This window comes from Gymnogyps californianus, chromosome 2 (assembly GCF_018139145.2).
Source record: "Gymnogyps californianus isolate 813 chromosome 2, ASM1813914v2, whole genome shotgun sequence".
Taxonomy (NCBI): domain Eukaryota; kingdom Metazoa; phylum Chordata; class Aves; order Accipitriformes; family Cathartidae; genus Gymnogyps; species Gymnogyps californianus.
In genome coordinates this window covers 51216070-51239438 of record NC_059472.1, presented here as the reverse complement: position 1 = coordinate 51239438, position 23369 = coordinate 51216070, and the positions used below count along the sequence as shown (strand labels likewise).

Below are 23369 nucleotides of genomic sequence, written 5' to 3'. Positions count from 1 at the left end.
ATAATGTTCTGACCCTTTTTCTCTTCATCCTCCAGTGGCATTAAATCTGCCCTTTAATTTTTCTGGGGGTACATAGAGATCAAGGTTTACAACCAGTTCTCCATTCTGCCTGGTGCTCTAAGGAGACAAGGAAACAACTTCTGAGCTACAAAAATGTATGCAGAAGTTACTATTGATATGTATACAGTAATGATTTTTTCACTGAGTTGAACCAATTAAATTTTTATCTTCTGTTGCCTGGATGCCTGCAAGGCATGAGGATGAGATACAAAGTGGTCCACTTCGGGTCACAATTTCAAATCCAGCTTAGGTCATGAGTGATTTTGACCAAGCTGGTGATTTCGGTCTCTTTCTAGTGTTTAGTGATCATGTTTGACTGAACAGGGAAACTGCACTGTCCATAGCAGCATGTCCTGTTTGTTGACCAGACCACAGTCTCACAAATTGATGCTTTGACAGTACTTTACATCTCCATCCTCAAGCTGGCTTTGAACAAGCTTTGGGCTTGGGTACTGGTGACTGTGTAGCTGCTGGGGAATGGAGAGCCACAGCAATATGCATTTGGTGTGAGCTGCACAAGCCTGTTGCTATCAGGCACCCCACGGGTATTGACTTTGATTTGCTGGTACTCATACTGAGACATAGACCTCAATAGAGGTTTGATCACTGGCTGCCTGACTTTGGCCTTTTGTAAAGTCATGCCTTTAAAATTCTGATAAGCAAGATGTAACAATCTGATGTTGATATTTCTGACATAATACAAGTAAGGAAAGACCTATACGTACTTCTTGTGCTTGTTCCATAGTATTACTACAGTATAAAGGACATCAGTATTGGTGGTCGATGTGTTTGCCATGGCCATGCTGAAGTATGTAATGCAAAGAGTGCTGAAAACCAATACCAGTAAGTAAACTGAGCATAACATTTATTTAATATGAGAAAAACAATATATGAATGTTTTCAAATTACCTTTTTTATTATGGAATGATATAGTCTTACAGGGATTTTCATTATTTAACAGATCTGCTAATGATTGACAAGAAAACATGTCAAGAACTATTGTAAGTGAAATATAATAATAAAAAGTCTTTACTTATATTTTTCTTTTTACTTGAAGTAAGAGTTTGGCAGATTGAATAATTTCTTAGAAACCCTTAGTTCTTTTTGGAAAACATGGGTTGATATCACCTTCCAACAGCAGAAATTAGAAGCCCAACTCAAGAACAAAGTTAGTGAGCTTCCTGGAGATGTGCAGCATTATAACTGAGGTCAGCCAAGATCCAATGGCTTTTGGTCATTACTAGAAAAAATAAAAACAAACTGAATGAACTATTCTCTTTCCTTGTGAAGTTCCCTTTCCCTGTGAAGTTTATGATCTCCATATTGATTTTACAAGGAGTTAGATCAGGATCCTCAGCTCATCTGCTATAGGGAAGTGACTGTGAATAATTAGGCTGTCTAAAACATGTTTTAAAATCCTGGTTTAAACCAGCTGTTGCTCTTATCCACGATGGCATTGAAACAAACTTTTATCAGGACAATGCAATATTTTCAGTTGTGTTTTAATGAAGAGTAAGTGGGCAGATGGCTGCCTCCTTTCCAGATGTCTATGCTAGAGAAAAGGAAGTACAGAAGGTGTGAAATCTATGGGAATAGGATGGTTATACTCGAAAATTTTATTGCCCCTTGGTTATTAGACTACACAGATAAGAGAGGAACATTGGAAAAGGCCTCTCCAGTCTCAAGGTCTTTGTTCCTCCTGGGATTCAGTTACTATGCATGATAGTAAGACCTAGGCCATAATGAGAGCCTGCCCTTTAAGTAGGCTATTCAGCTAAATCAAAATAAATATGAACTACATTTTCTTGATGAATAGTGTGCACTATTTTAAAAATAACAAGATGAAGTTATGACCTTCGTTTATTAAAAACACTAATAAAATTATTGTAAACAAAACATAATGAAAAAATCATGAAGGCGTGCATATAAAGGTGATAAATATTTTGATTTACTGTAGGTCAACAAGCTTGAGCCTTGAAATGAAGCTGAAATAGGATACATCCTAAACTGTTATATATCATCTTGATTTAATATTCTAGAAAAAAGTTTCATAATCCACTCTATTGAATCCAATTATAAATGTTCTCTCTAAGTAATCTGTGCTAATAAACTCATAAACCCATGATTAAAGTCATCAATCATGAAGAATTTTAGGAAAGTTCCAAAATGTTCTAGTGTTACTGTTTGACCTCTTTACATGTAAGCTTATGTCCTGTCCTTTTCACACTATGTGTAAGTCTTGGACTGCAATAAAATTAAGAAAAAAACTTTAAATCTAGCTTCAGTAGAATAAGAGGCTTTCATTTCTGTAGGTTTCAGTGTGAATGTCAGCATAACACTTGTGGGGAAACCTGTAATCACTGCTGCCCTGGATATAATCAGAAACAGTGGCAACCTGCAACAGCTGGGAGCACAAACATATGCGAACGTGAGTAGCCTAAAAGATGCTAGGTTAAAAGGGACATTGACAAGTGGGTGGGAATTAGCCATAGCACACGTGTTCATGGAACATAACTAGCACTCTGCATGTTTTAACACCTTTTTTCTTTACTGAGAAAATTCTTTCCGTACACCAATAAGGAATAGATGATGCAATGAATATTATTTATGTTCTTCTCTCATTAAAAAATGAAAATAGTCATTCGTGTGAGACTATTACATGAGAAAAGTGGAAGCCTTCTTGTAGTACATTGAGTCAACATCTCTCCCCAGTCATAGCCATCTGCTGACAGATTGTGGATTCCCCTAGCAGAGCAGAGACTTATAGGCATCTTGTACAACTTCAAAATTTGCCTCCTCATCACCCAGCCTCTTGGTGTTCAGATTGCAGAGAGATTGCTCAAGGCTGCCACTGCTTACAGGCGCTTGAGCTGCTCTCCATTCTCCTCCTGATGGCCACCCCTCCCTGGCCGTACGTAAGTGGGCACAAAGGCATTCCTGGTGGGGAGTCCTGGCAATTCCACACTTGCACCCCCTCCTGTGCTCGTAGTTGGGAGTTTGGAGTGCTTTAGCCCCACAGACTGAGTAGTCAAGCTGGAGAAGCCCATTGACCTTTCTCTCACCTCCCCTGTGTTTCATTCTTTTGTTAAAGAAAATGACCACACGGACCCCCTTTTGGTGGAGGGGTATGTACTGTCACACATGGGTGTTTTGCATCCTGCTGGCCAGAAACCAGTGAGTGCGGTACAGACAGTGTTCCCATCTCTGCGCACATCCTATTCGGAGCAAATGTGTTGGCAGCCTGCAGTTTCCTTTGTGTCTGGCCCATTTATTTTCCTCGTCTGCCATTCCTGAGGGTAGCGTAGCCAGTGGGTACAAACCGTTAACAAGGGAGCCTTATTTGAAAGCCAGAGATATGTACCTATATAATTAGTTTGAGGAATAAAGAGATGGCTTGTTTAATGAAAACTGCAGTACTAAGACTGAGTGTTGGGGGGCAGGGGGAAGATGATTAAAACATTTTATAGGAGATAGGCATGTTGGGACACAATTTTTGGACAATATTGGAAACCTCATTGAAATTCCCCTCTCTGAAAGGAAAACATTTTCTGCCAGGAAAGAGGTAGACAAAGAGCATAAATAATGTCATGTTTTTTAAAGAATGAGTTTATAAAAGATCATCTACAAGATTCTGAGCCAAAACAACTTCGCTTTAACTACTTCCGAAAAAATACCCTTTTTAGTATGGATTGCTTCTAGCGGTTTCAGGTGATTTGTTGAGAGTGTTTGCCAGGTGCAGACCTCTTTTACTGGCAGCCAGTAGTGAAGGAATTAAAGCAACCTTGTTAAGCTTACCAGAAGCCTGAGGTCCCTTGAGAGAAACTGATTGAAAGAGGTTGGTGGGAACTTGTAGAGATAAGCCCAGCCTTTTGCTATGATTTTCCCAGTACTGTATGGGTCAGCAAATGGCTCAAAGTGGTAGGAAGATGCTTGGTGAGGTAGAAGGGGTTTCTGTTCCCCTGTGAGAGAAAATACTGTTACTATAATCAGAGCAAATAATTTCCCATTGCTGTTAGAAGACATGTGGGCTCTAGCTCACAGACGGTTTGGCCCTAGAGGCAAGGAGCTTTTATTTATGGTGTAAATCTTTTTTTTTTTTTTAATGTTCTCTTCTTTCCTTTTCTGACTTGGTATCTTGAACCAGCATCTCGTTTGTTCAATGTTTTATTTTCTTGAACAATTATATGAATAAAAAAACCACAAAGATCTTCACAGGCTATCACAACCTGGCCAGGGAACCCAGTCTTGACTTGTCTGGTTCCTGTCAGCAAACTATAAGGGAACCTGATGGTAGGGCACAACCTATCATGGCCACAGCCTTGGCCATGTTGTTGGCAGTTAATAGAAAAAGGCTTCCCTGTCCAAAGCTGTTCAGATACAAAGGTGTAGAGGAGATACAGAGAATGATCCAGTTTGCTTTCTCTTGTCTGTATGATAGCATGGCAAGGCACGGAGAATCAGTTGTCCCTGAGTTGTGCTCCCAGTTGTGCCAGGTACTTGGAACAGAGTTTGGAAGAATTACTTCCCATACGCTTTCCTCATCATGAAGAAAGGAGAGCCAGGGCCCTTATCTTGTGTTTCAAGGTGCTTTCAGTAACCCATTGCCTTCCAGAGTATCTTATCCCCTGGTCCAGATGAAGGGAGGATAGAATCATAGAATCATTTAGGTTAGAAAAGACCCAGAAGATCATCAAGTCCAACCATTAACCTAACACTGCCAAGTCCACCACTAAACCATGTCCCTAAGCACCACGTCTACACGTCTTTAAATACCTCCAGGGATGGTGACTCAACCACTTCCCTGGGCAGCCTATTCCAGTGCTTGACAACCCTTTTGGCAAAGAAATTTTTCCTACTATCCAACCTAAACGTCCCCTGGTGCAACTTGAGGCCGTTTCCCCTAGTCTTTAGGGGCTTCCCTAAACATGAAATCATGGCTTTATAAAGTCAAAACTTCAGGAATTTCCTGGGAAGGTTTCTCTGGAGTGCTGGAACATCTGTAATTAAAAGCTCACCTAGCACCCAGGTGCTTGGGGAAGCCTTTTTTGCTTCCTGCATTCTTTCAAAAAAATTCCTGTTGTTCCTCTCCAGCGAGGAAAGAAGATCAGATCAGAAAAAAAACGACATAGGATGAGTTTATGGCAAAACCATGGCCCTGTCCTTTGATTTATTCTGTTTGCTTGCTATTATGGTTGGTTCCTACTCAGAATTCTGTTATAGTTCTAGAAGATTTCAGTGAAGACAGGCAGAGCTTTACATGACCAATGGGAAGAGATTAGTTTTAACTAAGATGAGGTACACATAACTGATCTATAGGAAATTTAATTATTTTCTGGGTAAATCCATCACCCTTTACTCAAACTGTATTTGCAGGAACTGTTCAAAGTGTGGAGCTATTTTTCAGGTTAATTCTCTTCTGCAAGCAAGGCATGAACATTGGGCTGGCTCTGGCATTTACATTGCTAGGCCTTTTTGCTAAAGGTAAAACAGCAAAGGTTTTTCAGGATTTAGGTCTCCCACCTTGATGTAAGGAGATTGGTGAAGCCAGCTGATGTGTGTACAAGGCTACAAGTGAATATATCAGTGGATGTATCTCAGATGTTTCCAATAGGTGAACTTTCTAGGCTGAGGCATCTGTGAGGCTGATGTGCCTGCAAGCAAAGCCTCACAGGTATCTCTCAGTCTCTTCTGAGCACTGTAATATTAACGTCTGTTAGAAGGAGTTAAAAGTATAGCAGAACATGTATGTAGAGATGGATTCAGAGCCACTGTGAGTTCAGTTACCTTTATTTGGCTTAACAGAAGGGAAAAGTAAAGGAAAGGAGCTAACCACAAACCACCCAAAGTAAAACTTACCACAGCTGAGACTATAAACAACCATACACTGGGGAAATGAGTTATCTCAGTCACCTAATTCTATCCTTTTCTAGATAATAATAATATATTATTATTATTGGTGGTGGTATTATTGTTCTTCATACCATACTTCTTTAAACCATACTTCTTGAATCCACAATTCTCAGGAAGTAGAATGAACTCATACTTAAAACTTCTCCATTCAGAAGACAGCAGCTGGGTAAATGTATAGCCAAGTTTGCTGGTATATCTGTATCTATGGCTGAGTATGAGAGTTCTTTGGTGTAGGTCTTTTTATTCAAATGTGTATATCTTATCTGTAATTGTTTATTTTAAATAAAGATTTAGTGCACACAGCTTCAGCCCAGGTGTATTTTTTAGACGTGGAAAAATAGAATAAGCATTTGAACATGTTTTTGATAATTTTTGAAAACTGCTAAGACCATTCTTCTGGAGTTTCCTAGTTCTGCATATATAGTTTTGAGATGGTACAACTGTTGCCTCGTCTGATAAGCCTAGCAGCACATGTTTTCTTCATGTGTACAAGATCTTAGCATGTTTCTGGTATGAAAATCCAGTTGTTGATAGGTAAATATGTGCATTTGAACATACTCCAACATACCTGAGTGTATGTATACATAAAAAATTCTAAGCTTCTTTTTCACCTCTGCTACATTACTGAATTCCAGCATTATAAAGAAAGCTGACTTGGAATATTACTTTTTCAGCCTGTAATTGCCATGGACATGCCACTGATTGCTACTATGATGCTGATGTTGATCAGCGTCGAGAAAGCTTAAACATCCATGGGCATTATGAAGGTGGAGGCGTCTGTATTAACTGCCAGGTAAAAAGGTCATTTTGGTCAGTTTAAATAAATGACATTTGAAGAAGGGCTACTGAAGTGGGACTGTGTCCACACCAATAGTTTGGAGGCTGGCCAGTCTAGATAGCTCCATTTCTCTGGTGGTGTTACTTGTACTCAAAGCAGGGGAAAAGGTGTCTGAAAATAATTTACATGTTACAACATTGCTTGTTAATGTATAAAAGACACATATAAATTGTATTTATGCTCAGTCCTGTGTGATTCAAATAAAGCCACACAATGCAACAATTAAATCAACTACAAAAATTCCCTTTCCTGTTATTACAAACTCTGCCATTTCCCTGCTTAACAGAAGGAAATAAAATTCCAAACCAAATAAAATTGCAGCTCAGGCCAGCTGATTCCTTACTGCAGCAAAACACAGAGGGTTCTCCCTCATCAGCAGTAGTAAAGGAGGGCATAGGCTATACCAAGAAGGAAGCTTATAGGTATTGAAAAAGCACAGAATCATAGAAGGGACCTCTGGAAGTCATCTAGACTAGTGCTCCACTCAGACCAAGGCTAGATGCAAAGTTATATCAGAGTTGCACTGAGAGATGTCCAGTTGAGTTCTGAAAATTTCCAAGGATGCAGATTACACAGACTCTGGGTAATCTTTTACAGCACTTAATCGTTCTCACGGTAAAGAGATTTTTGTTACTGTTCAGTAGGAATTTCCCCAATTGCAACTTGTGACAGTTGGCTTTTGTCCTTTTGCTGTGCATGTCTGAGAAGAGTTGGCTCTGTCTTCTGTGTAACCCCCTCTTAGGTAGAGGAAAACTGCCATTAGACACCTCTACCCTCCTTGAACATCTCTTCTCCAAGCCAACCAAAGCCATTCCCTCAGTTTCTCCTTACATGTCACGTGCTCCAGCCCCGTAACTGTCTTAAAGGTTCAGTTAGATTGAATCAACAAATGTAAATTTGGAATCAGAGACTTTACACTGTATCTGTCATTAATGGATAACACATTCTTGGAAAGAGAAAGAATATCTCTCATCCTGAGTAACTTTTGTTCTACTCTGGCTAATTACTATCAAGAAAGATCATAGAAGGCTCTGATCAACTTGATCTAATCTTGGACTTATCTCTGCTTTGAGTGGGACTGAACCACCTGACCTCCTGAGGTCCCTTACAACCTGAATTATTCATTAGTTCAGTGATCTCAGGGTTAAATACATCCAGACTTATTTGGAAGTCTGTCTTCCTTTTGTTGTCAAGTCATCTGAAGTATGATGATAAGCAGCTGACCAGAACATAATTCAGAGGGAAAATTATCATTGAGCCTATGTTCCTATGAAACCTATGCATCATGATTTATGTATTACCATGCTGTGCATTTAAAAATATAGCTGTATTTAAGCAACCAAAAAAAGGAAATATCCAGTAAAATTTATAGGGTATGTTTTCCATCTTATTGCCACAATATAATCAGATATTGTCCAGAAGGCAGTCAGAAGAGAGTAGTTATTTTTACTAGCACGAGTAGAAGAATTGTTCTTTGTCTTCCAATTGACATTTCTGTGCAGAACTTCGTTCATGCAGTCTGGTAAGATTTATCATGTTGGTCCTTCCTGTCAGCAATTTGTTCATGAAAGAACATTTCTCTTATATTGCTTCCAGGATGGAAAAGAGCAAAATTAATCTAAATCTATGAGTCCTGATTATATGACTGATACTGTTTGTAACCTAACTTTGTGGAAGCTATGCTGGATTAAATGAGTTTACTATAAATATAATTATAACATTTTTTTTTCATGGATAAAGCACATGGATTTTAGTTTACTTTTTCTGTTTGTGTCAGGGAAAAAAGTGTTAGGAATGGATGCCTGAACGAAGAAGTGATAGAATTGAAATGTTGCATACAAAGATAGATTCAGTTTCTTTAGAGTCTGATAACAAGGGAGCTCTGGCAATCACGTAGTCCAACCCCCTACTCAGAGCAGGTCTAATTAGATCAGGTTGCTCAGGGACTTGTTCAGTCAAGCCTTGAACAGCTCCAAGGACGGAGATGCCACAACCACTCATGGCAACCTGTTTCAGTGTTTGACCACCTTCATGATAAATTTTTTTCCCTGAGACCTAATTGGAATTTTCCATGTTCCAATCAGTGCCTGTTGCCTCTCATCCTATTCCTATGCACCTCTGAGAAGAGTCTGGCTCCATCCCCTCTGTATCCTCTAATCAGGTAGTTGTAGACAGCAATAAGTTCTCCCTTCTTTTCTTAATGCTGAAGAAACTCAGCTGTCTCAGCCTCTTCTTGGATGTTATGTGCTTCAGTCCCTCACAATCTTGGTGGCCCTGCCTGCTCCTTGTCCACAGGACCAGTCATCTTATCACAGAGATCAATGAGATTGATTGGGCATACTTTGCCCTAGGTAAATTTATGTTGACTATGTCCAGTCACCTTCCTGTCCTTCATGTGTTCTAACATGATTTGTTCACTGGATCTCCTTCCCCACTGAGCAATGGGCCCCTGCTCCCATTAGCTTTTCTTTTGCTGCTGATGTACTCCTAGAAACCTTTCTTTTTGCACTTCACCTCCCTTGCTAGTTTTAACTCCAGCTAAGCTTTGGCTTTCCTAACTCCACTCCTACATGTGTGGGCAATGTCTTTGTATTGCCGCCAAGTAGCCTGTCCCTGCTTCCACCTTCCATGTACTTTTTTTTGGAGTTTGAGATCAATCAGGATCTCTGCATTTATCCGTGCTGGCCTTCTGCCATACTTGCTTGACTTTCTGCACATTGGAAAGAACTGTTCTTGCTCTAGGGAGGCTGTCCATGAGAATCAACTAGCTCTCCTGGTCTGCTTTCCCCTCCAGGGCAGTTTCACACAGAATCTTGCCAGGCAGATACCTGAACAAGCCAAAATCTGCTTTTCTGAAGCCCAGGACTGTAATTCTGCTATTTGTCTTGCTTACTTGTCTCAGGATCTGTCTTGGGGCCACTGCAGCGAAGGCTGCCCTCAACTTTCACGTGTTCTTCCTTGTTAGTGGGTGTCAGTTTGAACAGAGCATCTCCCCTAGCTGGTTCATGAACCTCTACATCCAGAAATTGTCTTTGATACATTCGAAATAACTTCTGGATTGTTTGCACCCAGCTGCATTGCCCTTCTGGCAGATATTGAGGTGGTTAAAGTCATCCATGAGTACCAAAGCTTTCTCTAGTTCCCTAAAGAAGGCTTCATTTACCTTCTTGTTCAGGTGGTCTGTAACAGACACCTACTGCAATATCAGCTGTGCTGGTCTGTCCTCTGAGCCTTACCCTCAAGCTCTGCACAGGTTCATCACCTGCCCCAAGCCCCAGGGAGAAGCCCAGGCACTCTCTACAGCCCCAGACCTGGGCAGTGGCATCCACCTCCTGGAGCTCTGTCTGGGGTGGGGCCTCTGATGTGCCCCAGGAGTTGGCACCAGTAGTCTCCAAAGAATGTGCCCTGCAATATGTTGAGACCATCGCTGCACAATCTCCAAGTAGCCCTTCACAGTCTTGAGCAGAGATGCTGGGCCCCTCTGTGCTCCTGCCATGCTAAGTGCTGCAACAACCACTGCATCTCCGTCTGCTGTGTGATGCGAACGTCACCCTCCCTGATCTAGCGTCAGCCTTTCCCAGCAGTAGCTCAGATCTGAAGATGCTAGAGGAGGCTCCCGGCAGAGCTGGAAGCAGAATCCAAAACTGCTGCGCAAACTGAGAGCGCCAACCACGAGCAGCAGCCCCAGCAGCGTCCTGGGTGCCCTGCTCATGAGCTGCCCCACCAGTCCCTCCATTAAATGCTGGGTCCCTGCTCAGCCCTGAATTGCAACACTCCCTAAGGAGGAACTAAACAGCTAGTGGGAGCTGGGGGAAGCTGCTTTGGTTGCTCCAGGGCAAAGCTTCCTCCTCTGGTTCCCTGCTCATGAGACTACAAGCTCGCCAGGAAGCCTTGTGATCGTGATTTACTCAACTGGTGCATGCCATCGCCGCTGCACACTCCTGCTGCCCCACCGCAGGGGAGAGCTTTGCTGCACAAGTTGAAACACACTCAGGACTGTGTTCATAGGGGAGTTACATATTTTTGCTGTAGTTCAAATTACTTATGATATTTTTTCTGTGTGCCTAAAACACATGTTTATGGAGACATATACTTTTCTAATGGAAGATCTGTTTTGTGCTGGCCTGACTGATCAGGTTTTGGTTTATTTTGATGTTGCTGATCTTAGACATAGGGTATTCAAAAGAGTAATATGTAGCATGAGGAAAAATTAATGACGCAGTTGCCTGAACGATGTATACATTATGATAAGAAAGTAGCATAAAAAGAGATAAATATCATGTGATAGTGAAAACAGAGGGTTTTTTCCTAGAGTTAATTTTTTTTTGCTAAAATAGTTCTTTTTTGTCATGCTTTAAAGATAAAATTCATCTGCTTTATGTGAGAATACAATGATAAAGAAATCTGTAGAGAACAGGTGGTTAAAGAACAGCAAATGAAGACTGCTGTTTTTATTGCAGTCATATTCCATTTTTTTCCTGTGCTGATCCTTTCTTAGTTGTATATAGAAATAGTGTAAAGGATGTTATTGTATCTTAATTCTTCCAAGTTCCCCTTTTTTTCTCATATTCTCCTTTTATTTTATTTTGCACAGCATAACACAGCTGGTATTAACTGTGAGAAGTGTGCAAAAGGTTACTATCGTCCTTACGGTGTTCCAGTGAGAGCTCCTGATGGCTGTATACGTGAGTCCTTCTCTATTAAGCATCTTCTCATGGTAGTGGCTTGGGCTTTTTTTGCTATAATCAGGGCATGGGATGCATCTTTTGGGGAGGAAAAATGAAAGAGTGGCCAAAAGATGTTGGAGAGTAATTGCAGATTACTTTCTGTGTTGCTTTAGACCTTTTTAGACCCTTCTCAACTTGTGTGTCATATGAGCCTAAAGCTTCATACCATCAGCAGGACAATAGAAGGAGGTAGTAAGGCAAAAATACTGCTGAGGAGATAGGATCACATAAGCCTGGGGTGCTGCTACACACCCCACAGTGAGCTGGCATGAACTCTAGGAAGCCACTCTCATCTTCTACCCTCATGACCTTGCTTCTCTTAGCTCTCTGATGTACCTGTGAGGTATCCTTTGGCTCTTGGTGACTTGAAGATTTTATTCCATAGCTCAAAAGGTCATGAGGATCACTACGCCTACTTTACGCATTGCTGAACCTAACGTCTAATAAATAATGCAATAGGATAATTACTAATACAACATTTAAAAAAGAAGCACCGAGTATAGGTAAGAGATAAGAGTTGAATTACAAACAGGCTGAAGGAGCCTTGTGACAGGTAGGAGGAAGCTACGGTTTGCTGTGTTTGGGTATTGAAATGAATGGGAAGTCAACAGAGCCGTGGCATGCTGCTATCATGTTGCAGGTGGTGTGTAAGGGAAGGTGGATGGAGCGTGGTACTTAGCCTAGACCGTGGAGAGAGATGAGCAGAAGCCACAGAAAAGATAGTTGCTGCAGTGCTGTGGAGTAATAACATGCAGCTTTCCGAGTTAAAAAAAATTAAAGGCTCTAAGAAAATACTGTAGGTCTTACTTCTAAGGGATATCACAAATATTAATTGGTGATATAGAGTACTTGGAAAATATGTAACAGTATGCAAATGTTAATTCTTTAAATAATGAGACATTCACAACTGCAAATGAAACACTATTATAATGCCATTGTGCACTGCTGTAAAAGGCAAATTAACTATTTTCCAAAAAGCGCCTAATTGCTGATGCTTACTTAGCCTGCAGTTGTAACTCGGAGCATGCAGAGGGCTGTGAGGAAGGGTCTGGCCGCTGTTTCTGTAAGCAGAATTTCCAGGGAGAAAACTGTGAACGCTGTGCTGATGGATTCTATGATTATCCATTTTGTGTCCGTAAGTATACAAATAAAAATACCTCTTTTCCAGTATTTTAAATATGCATTAAAGAATTAGCTGTTTTCACGACACTTGGCTTGGTTAAAACATCTGGCATTTCAGCTTCACATGTTGACACGTTCTGATAAATCAATTGTCATAATACTGAAGAGAGTCTGGTTTACTTTACAAAACGATGGTTACTTGAAAATCAAATAGAGTGTGCTACATTGTCACAATTCTGAGTTCATTTAAGACATCTTTGTTGAGGCTACAGCCTACCTCTCAGTAAGTCATGAACTCCAGTCCTAAAGCCCTGGACGAATTGTTTAAACATGTCTCAGGATCTTTAGGTATAAAGACCAATTGGACTGGGAAGTGGAACATGACTGTAGTGAGAGAGAGGGAAGAAAAAGGTTATGTGTTCTCCTTGACACCTCCTAGGATTTGGAACTTGCATCCCTGATAAACAAAGCTTCTGGGCTTTCGGAGGATTCCAAAGTAAATAAAAATAGTTCTAAAATAGTGCCTGCGTAATGTTGGAAAGGCTCTCCTGGCAGAGCATAAGGCTCTCAGCCATGCTCTCTTATTTTTGCTGGACTGCGGGTAGGTGCAGATACGTGGTTGAAGGAAGGGTTCCAGTTTGTTTCAGATTTTTTGAGAAGTGGTTGAAGGAAAGATGTTTGTAAATCCAAAGAAAATAAATATATTAGAAAAAATGATGTGACACAGAACTGCTGTGCTTTCATTTATTGAAAATGGTAATAGAATGCTGTATAATGCTATTGATTAACTGAAAATCAGATTTTTACTTTAAAATAAGGAGATAAAAATTAAGTGTTGGGAATTCAGAAAATTAAATGCTTTCCCCATAAACAAATTGTATATAAGACAACTGAGAAGAAAATGTAACATCAGGATTGTGTTTGCTGCATAAAAGCTTGTGATTCCATTAACACATTAACAGATTCTAAAAAAGCATCGGTGGGATGTTTTGTGCCCTCAGGAGAGGCGTGTTTCTGACAGTCGATAAAACAGGTGTTGTTCTGGGGCAAGATTTGAGGTCTGACTAAAAGAGAAGTACCATGGTAAAAATGGAAGAAGAGGGAAATCAATAGAAAACAAAGGAAAAAAAACAGTGTAAAAAATTGAATGTTGTTTGAATTCAATGGCTGTGATAGAATAAATCCTCTCTGTACAGTGCATTCTAGATTATCACATCTCATCTATCCACTTGTATGTAATCCGACATTTTTAAGTTCAGCTCGGGTCGACCTTGATCTAAGTCCCACTGATGTTTGTAGCTCATCAACTTTGGAAGGATTCTCAAATAAAAAGCTCCCGAGATGTACCGTACATGTCATGAATTCTGGCAGTTCAGGCAGCAAGTGATAATGCCAAATAGCAGGAGATGGACCTTCAGCTGGAAGCAGAAAATGTGAAATAAATATGGAGCTCCCTAGATAGCTCTCGTAACACCGTCTAGCATGAGAAAGCTTTCTGTACAAAAGGGCAGGGCGCAGGGAAGCAACCTGGTAGCATTTCCAAATGGTGTCTGGCCTTTCATACTGCTCTTTCGAGAAGGGATGTTTGTAGCTGAATTGGAGATCAAAAGTAAAATGTTTCCTATCCTGTTCCTAACTGAAAGACAACTAAGCTGAAGTTGGTTACTAGAGTCACGTGAATATCATGCTCTCTGTATTGACGGGAGATGACTTCATCGTTTGTCATGGTTTTTAATGAAATAAATGTGTCTGTTTCAAATACATTTCACTGTTTCTTTTGTTTTAAAGGTATTCCTGTACATCCTTTTACTTCTCCAAATCCAAGAGATGCTATGGCTGGTGACATAATCGGCAAGTTCTTGGTGGTTTTTTTCCCCCCCATTTCACTGTTTTTCCCCGTGTCGCTATTCACTGTTTCGGTGATGCCTGCTCTTTCATGGAGATTTATGTAGTAATTTTGCCACTGTTGGTATTTATCTTCCAGAGAGCCTTTGTTCTTGCCAGAAGTTCATCTTACTGTCATGTTCGTATTAAACAGTTTAGTAGGCTACTTTCAGGAAGAGTTATGCATCAAAATAAGTTTGACCAGCCTCGGGCAAACATCTGCAGAAGAGGCTGACCATCTTGTTTGGTGCTCTTATGAACAGATCCATCAAGACTTTCTGACACACACAACTTGCCAGCTGCTTTGCAGTGTAAATCTCTTTCTTAAGGCTAACTGGCCTCTGCTTCTGGACTGTCCTCTTGCACCTGGCAAATTGCACATTGCCCTTGGCAGTGAAGGACTTTGATTTCTAAGAGAGCTACATATTTCTTATTTACCCCGCTGCAAAGCTGCCTGAAATCCATACAATGATTCCCTCAGTGGGCTTATATTTTTTAGTATATATTATTATACTGCAGAACAGAGACATCATCACAGCTAGTGCTTAATCACGTACATACTTGTAATGCACTCCAGGATTAATAACTTCAAAAAACCTTGAAACCTTTTTCATATCCTAAAATCAACATTCTTCCCCTTTATTAGCTTTAATAGAACGGGAGTTTATGTTGGCAAATGAAATGGTGTTTTCTTCTGTGAATGTAGCAGACACTTAGATATAAGCAGACAGTACAAATCCATGTATGTATTTACAAGTCTCAGTTGTTTTCTTGAAAGTGTCTGCAGTTGCCATCACAGCCCACAAAGCCTCAGTCTCCTGTACCACTTATCTCCTTCGTACAGCATCCAAAATAATTGCCCTGGTAGGCCTCTTGGTATGCTCTGTCACATATCCCCTTCTCTCACATATTTTTAAAAGGAAGAAGAAAGAAGACTCTGAAGAAAAATGAATAAATATAAACAGAGAAAACAGATCTATTTACATTTTCAACGAGTAGCATCTGAGTCTGAAGGCATAAGAAAGGCAGCTGCCTCTAAGTGGAAGCTTCTGTGTCTGTAGATGTTGTAAATTTGTGCTGGCAGACGAAGCACGATTACAGATTATTATTTTTTTAAATGAGATTTGCGTGTAAGGGTCATACAAATAGTTTTGTCAGTTCAAGAGTAATAATTACTAAGCAGTGATCTGGTTTTCTCTGCAAAAATATGAGGAGTTGCGTGATTTTATGCACTAACTTTGTTCCTCTCTTTCTTTTCCTTTCCTGTTGTAACTAGAAGGTGGCTGCAAACCAGGATATTTTGGCCCCCAGTGTCTACGTAAGTGCTGTAGTTTCTTTGATGCTTGGAGCCTGCACTCCAGTGTAAATGCCAGCGTTCGGCTTCCAAGTGAAATAGGAACTTCAAGATCGTAACGCCACAAATGTTTTCTTTACAAATGTGCTCTTCAGCATGCCAGTGCCGTGGCGCAGGAGTGCTGGGCGGTGACTGCGATGGAAATACTGGACAGTGCAGATGTCAAACTGGATTTCAGGGGTTTTCCTGTGATACCTGCGCAGCTGGGTATTTTCATTACCCCTTCTGCCAGGGTAAGCCAAACATTCTGTTTCGGCAAGCGTATCCAAAATACAGACCCAAGTTTTATACCGAGGGATGAAGTTCTTTTGCCACGGAGATGTGTTCATAAGGGGCTCTCCCAAAACTCAAAGAAGTCAAAGAAGTAGAAAAATGTGATGAGGGGAGATTTCTATCTAAAAATGCGCCTGTTTCCTTGATTGCTATCTACTGTGTGAGGCAGCTGTCAGACTCCACTTTGGGGTTGGATTTAGTAACACTGATGAAATTTAGAATACCTTTGGGAACATTTCTGTTACTTATCCTTGTTTTTTTAAAAAAAATATTTGTGTTTAATTTGAGTTTGCAACCTCACTTTGATGTACCAGGCTGACCTTTCTAATCAATACTAGAAAACTGACTGTTTTTAAACTTCATTAACCATCTCTGTACTGTCTTTTTAGGCGTTTTATTAATCCCTCCCACCTGAGATTGTAAATCCAAACCATAAATTGTTTCATTTTAGTCTTAACAAAGGATGGAACTACTTTCAATAGCTGGCATACCACTTGGCATCGATAAATCAGACTCTAAGTGGGGACAGGCTAAGTGTAGTGCTGCAACACTGATATTGAACCCAGTAGTTACTTTGAGCAAGATTCTTTTGCTCTTTCATTAATGTCTCCCTCGATGCTGAATTATTACTGATGTGGGCAATCAGTAAAAGCTGTTAGAATCAAAATAAATCTGATGGAAAGATTTTGGTCCTGTTGAGCCTCAGGGAGTTGCTTTTTCTTTTCTTTTTTTTTTTTTTTAAATTTTATTTAAAGAAAGATAAAAGAAGAGAGCCTGTGCAGAGGCTGGCTCTGAAATGTCTTTTCTCGTTTGCAGTGTGCGAATGTAATTTGACGGGTACCCAGCCTGAAGTCTGCGATTTTCTCGGGAGGTGTCTTTGTCGCTCCGGGGTAGCTGGTCTTCAGTGTGACAGCTGTCAGCCTGGCCACCACTCTTTCCCTGCCTGTCAAGGTAAGGCTGCTGATCGCATGTACAGCAATGAACAGGCCCCCGAACAGGCAGACTGGAGTGCTTGTCAGGTACCGTTCTTGCAGTGGCTGAAGCAATGTTCACAGCAGTAAATGGCCAAGGGACTCTTGTTCTCTACAGTGGAATCCTCATACCTTCTCATTCTCCAAGCACTAATTCTAGGCACGTTTCCATAGTAGGGAAGAATTATATGGTCTGTTTTCTCACATTTTTTTTTTTGCATGGTCAGACAGTTTGATACAGCCTCAGTCAGCACAGCTGTGTTACTAATAACCAAAGGATTTGAAAGCTGTTTTCACATGGAGACCTACAGCAACAGAGCATGCTTGATTGCTGAGGAACTGGCATAGTGGAGCTGTGAAGCACTAATCTACTTTAGCAGAGGGTCTTTGTTTGGTACCTTGTAAAATGTGTGTTCTGTAAATCTGAAAATGAGAAGCTCCCGTTTTGCCCTTCACAGTGATTTCTCACTCTTTTTAAGATCATGTGACAGGCACAGAGCCAACCTCTGTTCATGTAATCATGAAACATGAATGATCTCCATAGGGTTTCACCAGTGTACCTGCCACCAAGGACTAGCCTGCCTTTTACAAGAGAGGAAAATTGATCAGCACTGACGAAGTATAACCTTGACTATCATAATGGTTTTGTGCGTGTATGAGGAATCCATCAAGTCCTATCTGGCCTCTAGGTTTCGTCTGCCTTTGCAGTGAGTGAGAGAGAGGCCCTTAATCCTTAGTGATTTTTACAGTGAGAAAGAATATAGGATATTGCTGAGTTCTGGTATGTACTTTCCTGTACAGCTTAGCAAGATTTATATAGAACATTATGATTTTACTTTCTTCTCTCTCATTATTTTTGGTTGTTGGCTATAGCAGTCCTCTTCCTTTTGGGCTTACGTACTTGTTTATGTCCTATGAATAGACAGCAGAATCCTTTATGCCCTTGCAAAGATATATTATGTTGTGTTACCAAACATAATGAGTGGAATAAAGAAATACCACATGACTGTGTTTTATGGTCTGGAGTAGATTAACATTTTTTAATGAAAAACATAAAATCAAGATTCTGCGTTGGTACACGCTGTTCAGTGGTTTTAAAATACTCTAACCATTTTTTTTTTCCTTAGAACTGAATCAGGTAGCAATCTTAAGGCAAATCAAACCCATATTGAATACGTTTGAACTTTTAACACCAAAAGCTGAAAAGAGACATAAAAGCTTAAAAAAGCATGCAAAAACAAATTGTAAAAGACAGATAAAAATAGTTGAAAACACAGTCAGTGGGACTACTCAAAACTGCTGTAGTTCACAGCTTGTTCTGTTAAAATAAGCTGCCATGGGTTTAAACTTAAACTAATGCAGCATGCTGCAAACTGTGGCAGAAAGTGAGCAGCCCAGCTTGCTACTCCTGTTTGGAGTTGTCATCTTCAGAGGGGAGGTAGATCTGTAACTTTCTGGCTGCTGCAGCTGGAACTGATCTCTCTGGTCTTGCCTTGTTTAACTCAATAGAAGCTTTATTCAATAGGAGTGATATCAAAATAAAGCCTTTAAACAAATCAATGTTATTAAAATGAGGAGAGAATGCAATATAATGTTCAGCTGGGGGTGGACTCTAGTGTAGGTGATGTTTTTGGAAGCTTCAGTATTTGTATTTCTCTTATGCTAACTTCCTAGCAAGCCCTGTGTCTTTCCAGGCGTCTTTGAAGTAAACACAGCAAAGTCAGATGTCCTTGGCTGCAGCAGAAAGAGGAACTGAAAGGGGGAACCAGAAACATGAACATGGAACAGAAAGACAGTGTTTGTTTTATATTTCTGTCAGTCAGCCATTTCTGTCAGTCATAAAATCCAAGTGATTAACTGCAACACTTTGGCTTGGACCTGGGGCAGCTGGGATTCCCAGTTGGGCTCCCATTCTCACACCTATAAAGTGCGACCCTGTGTAACGTCCAGCATCGTTTCAATAAAATAGCACGTCTTATGTGTGATAGAGCTGTTAGCCTAAAATAGTGGTAACTCCAAGAGAAGTTTGTTGTTATAGTCTGACAAAAGCTTTTGTTATAGTCCGACAATGTGCCTTGTGTATTACATGCAGATTCCTGCAATGCGCTTCTTGCCAGCTTGTAGAACTAAGATGTCAGCAGTTTTTACCTTATGCATCATTTATTTGTGCATCATGAACTTGTGCTTGTGCATCATTACTAATAAGCTGCTTGTTAGCCATTAGACCTAGCCTAGCTTTGTGGACGCTGTTTCTCAGAGGTTATTTTTTAAAGATGTTAAGTACTTCTCTCATGTGACGTTCTTTCCATTGTAAGATGGATTTCTGTCCCTTACACATGTGTTTTGCAAGGCATCAAACTAAATCTCTAAACTGTACATTATAGAATTGCAGTAAGAACCTGATTATCAATGGTTGAGGAGGCAATTACAGTATAAGCATCTATTTCAGGATATTTATTTTTGGCGGTAAAATTATGGTTTGCCTGGTTTCCTCATGATTGTTTTACATTCAAAGGTAACTTTTTTGGCAGATTCTGGTTTAAATAACTGCTGGTTAAGACATGGGTCTATCAGGATAGTTTTGTTTTTTTTTTTCTCTGTGCAGAATGTAACTGTGATGCTGTTGGCTCAGTGGAGAATACATGTGGTCCTAGAGGTCAGTGTCTGTGCCATAGTAACTATGCTGGACTTAGATGTGACCAGTGCGCTCCAGGTTATTACAGCTATCCCAGCTGCTTGCGTGAGTAAAAGCCTTTCCTCCTTTTACTGGGGTTTCCCTTCTTAATTTTGCAATACAGAAGAAAATATATTTTCTCAAATATATTTCCATCTAAAACTACCTGTGTAACCATGATAGTTTTGTTCCATCCAAAGCTGGCAACAGTAACACTGAAGATCCAGGCAATGGCCAGGGTTCCTGGCAGGCACATGCTCTGGTAGTCCTCCCTGGCACATCATCACTGTTCCTGTGCTAGTTGGATTAATGTGAGCATGGCAATGTTTGGCCTTGGTGCAGTTGTATCTCTCTTTTAAAATATGAAATCTAAAGCTTAGGCTGGGCAATGGGCATTTACCTTTATGAGTTCTGGCTCACTCAACTTACAGAACATAAGCTGTGTTTCAACTGGTTTGGGCTTCTAATATTTTATACACTATCCTGTAAACTTTTAAGTGAGTGCATTAGTGTGTGCTCTTGATGTGTGCCAACATTGCACCAAAAATCCTAGTCTAGAAGGGCTTGACTCTGCAAATCTTCCATCATATCAACACTTTCTCCTGCCCATGTGGATCAGTTGATCAGGCCCAGAATGTGTATATAGGTTTTTCACATCAAGCAGAGGGAAACCTGCAGGCTCTGTCATTAAAATCAGCAAGCTACTTGATCATCATGAACAGGACTGCTCTTTCCCAGAAATCAAAAGATTATTAGCGCTAAAGAAGGAACGTGTCCTCAGAATTCTACTATTACTAATCACCACAACCACAGTAAACAATAATCTGACAGGTTTGTTCTCTCTCTTTAGGAGACTGGCTACTACTTTACTAAAATAATTGTCATTAACCATTTCACCCTTAGGCTCTATCGGAGCAAAGATTAGTCCCCTGGTCTGTAGCGGCATTGTTCTTTTTTGTGGCATTATTCTTATTTACACTGTGTGTGTAAATCATTGCACAACTGAGACCTTACATAGGAATCTGAAACAATAAGACTGTTGCATGGTGTATTTCAAAGCTTGCTTCTGGCCTCCTCTGCCCTCAGATCTAAAGGTGTGATGGGCATACAACCTTATATTCTGTATTTCGCCATCATATTTTTAAGTGCAGGTCTAATTACAGAATTTGCTCTGTGCTTTCTGTAACCATAAGAAGATCAAGAAAGCAGAAAGCCAAAACCAAGCCTGCTCTTAGGATGGGACAAAGAAGTTGAGGAGGAGAGATTTATTACAATTCCAGATAATCCCACCTGTTTCTGTCAAGAACAGAGGAAGAAAACAATGTCAGGATGGTACAGTTCACCTCAAACTCATAGGTTCCAAGCAGGGGTGAGGACTCTGTGAGTTATAGGAGGACCTTGTGAGCTATATATTGGAAAGAGAAATGAAGAACACTCTAGACAAATAGTATTCAAAACCTCTACAGTACTAAAGTTTTGGAAAGTTGTTGCTTGGTACCTACAGGGTGAACCCTTCCACCACTGTCTGTGTTGTTATGTAGCTTGTCAGTGCTCTCCCGATGGTTCCCAGCACGGCACGTGTGAGCCTGCATCAGGGCAGTGCGAGTGTCAAACGGGCGTCACGGGGCGACGGTGCGACAGATGCCTTTCTGCAGCCGACAGTTTCCCCTACTGCGAAGGTAATGCTTCTGAGGGATAATCCTCCATTCTGATTCGGATCGCCCCTGTTTTTATTGCAGGGCTCTCCAGGGCAGTCTGCTGCGTGCAAAGTTTTATAGAAACCCCCTGAAGCATGGGGAGGGAGGGAGGGAGAGAGGGACACACCAGGAGCACATATTAGATGAGCTTATTTGTCTTTCTGTAATTTCATGAAGTGAACTATAAGATTAAAACCTTTTTTAGATGATGGCACAGGAACTTTAAGAAAACATCTCTCAGTTCTGTAGGTTAGTGCTATGTTTTTCCAAGTGACTACTTTGCATGCTGAACCAAATAGTCTAAACCAGGCTAAATACACTTTTGAAAAATCATTATTAAAGGCTTGTGCTGGTCTTGACGTTTAAAGTATTTGAGTCCCTCCAAGGTAACCGATTAAAAAGCCCTTTCAAGCTCATATCTGCTACATTGTACTTCTGCACTACTACATTCCACAGCTCTGTTTTCAAACCATCTTTCAATGTGTATGTTTTTTAATTTCATAAAGGTGTCAACAGTGAATGTGACCCTTCAGGTAGCATTGGTTCTCATTCTGTAAGTATTCTACCATTGCAGCTAACAGTATGTGTTAATAATTCATGTGCCTTTGCTGAACACATTCACTTCATTGCTCAAGTCCTGAAACTTGCTCTTAGACTGTGAAAGAATTGCATGAGCTTATTTGCAGAGTAAGAGTGGAAATAAACTTTGTGGTTTGTTCTTTGATCATACCAGTGCAATTAGCCATTGAGGGTGGGGGGTTTTATCTTTTATATATAGAATATGCATACTGTTTATATTTTCTTGGTATGCTAGAACACTAATATGTACATGCAGATATGCACATAAGCCTATGCATGTCTCAGAGACCTTCTGGTTCTGGGTTGCAACAGGCCATTTCAGCATCAAATTATTCCTGAAAATATTATTATCTCTTTGTAACTGTTGCTATTCCACTATTATTGTTATTAATACAGTGATGGTTATTAGTAGTAGCATATTACCAGAAATCACAGTGATTGCTAAATGTGTAGCAAAGAAGACCTAGAGGGTAAGTCTGACCGATGGAAGAGGTATCTATGTAGGCTCATGTATACAGCTATGTGCGTCTTCCACCAATGAAGGAAGGAGTAAATATGAAAATTAATGATTATTTTTAAGGAAATTTGTTTTTTAATCTTCTTGCAAAATAGTTAATACTTTGAAGCAGTTCTAATAAGGCTATAAAAGAACTGGAAAATACATCCGTTGGGACATTTAGAATAAATTAGATAAGGAAAAAACATGCAGGGTGGAACAATCCTGTGCTGATGATAGTATGAGACAGAAAAATCTAAGAAGTCTGAATCAGCCTCAGTTTCCATGCATCTGTAAAAGTCGGTAAACTGCCTGAGCTGTTAATAATACCAGGTTTTTCTTAGTACTAAAGAGCAGTATGTTTTTTATGAAACAGATGAACCCATATTAACTCCTTTCTGTCATTAGGGCTATTGTCAATGTCTTCAGCATGTTGAAGGTCCTACCTGTAGTAAATGCAAACCGTTGTACTGGAACCTGGCCAAAGAAAACCCTGAAGGATGTACAGGTACGGCTTCATGTCATATTTCTTTGGCTTATGGAATGTGTTAAATTCTTTTGAAAGTCATCTTTATTTGCTGTCGCCATCTTTGGTGCTTAGTGACTTTCACAACTCTTGTTAACAGCATGTTTTTCATGCTACTTAATTGTAACAAATTGTAACAAATTACCCATTACCCCAGCAGTTACTTTTAGAAATTAGACCATAATTTCATGAGTGTTTGCTAGTGCTGGACCAAGGTGTGCTCTGAGTTACAATGATGTGTATTTATTTCATACAGCC

The 23369-nt window shown here is 40.2% G+C and overlaps 1 protein-coding gene across 1 annotated transcript in view; it reads left to right on the top strand.

Annotated features, from left to right (window-relative positions):
- The window catches only part of LAMA3 (laminin subunit alpha 3), a 122274-nt gene that overhangs the window by 23107 nt on the left and 75798 nt on the right, over positions 1 to 23369 (top strand). Inside the window, exons 6-16 of the mRNA XM_050890736.1 lie at positions 806 to 903; positions 2373 to 2488; positions 6645 to 6763; positions 11403 to 11493; positions 12539 to 12670; positions 14446 to 14508; positions 15818 to 15859; positions 15991 to 16128; positions 16985 to 17119; positions 22017 to 22063; positions 22994 to 23093. Coding sequence (XP_050746693.1) covers positions 806 to 903; positions 2373 to 2488; positions 6645 to 6763; positions 11403 to 11493; positions 12539 to 12670; positions 14446 to 14508; positions 15818 to 15859; positions 15991 to 16128; positions 16985 to 17119; positions 22017 to 22063; positions 22994 to 23093 — 1081 coding nt within the window. The remainder of the gene's footprint in view (positions 1 to 805; positions 904 to 2372; positions 2489 to 6644; positions 6764 to 11402; positions 11494 to 12538; positions 12671 to 14445; positions 14509 to 15817; positions 15860 to 15990; positions 16129 to 16984; positions 17120 to 22016; positions 22064 to 22993; positions 23094 to 23369) is intronic.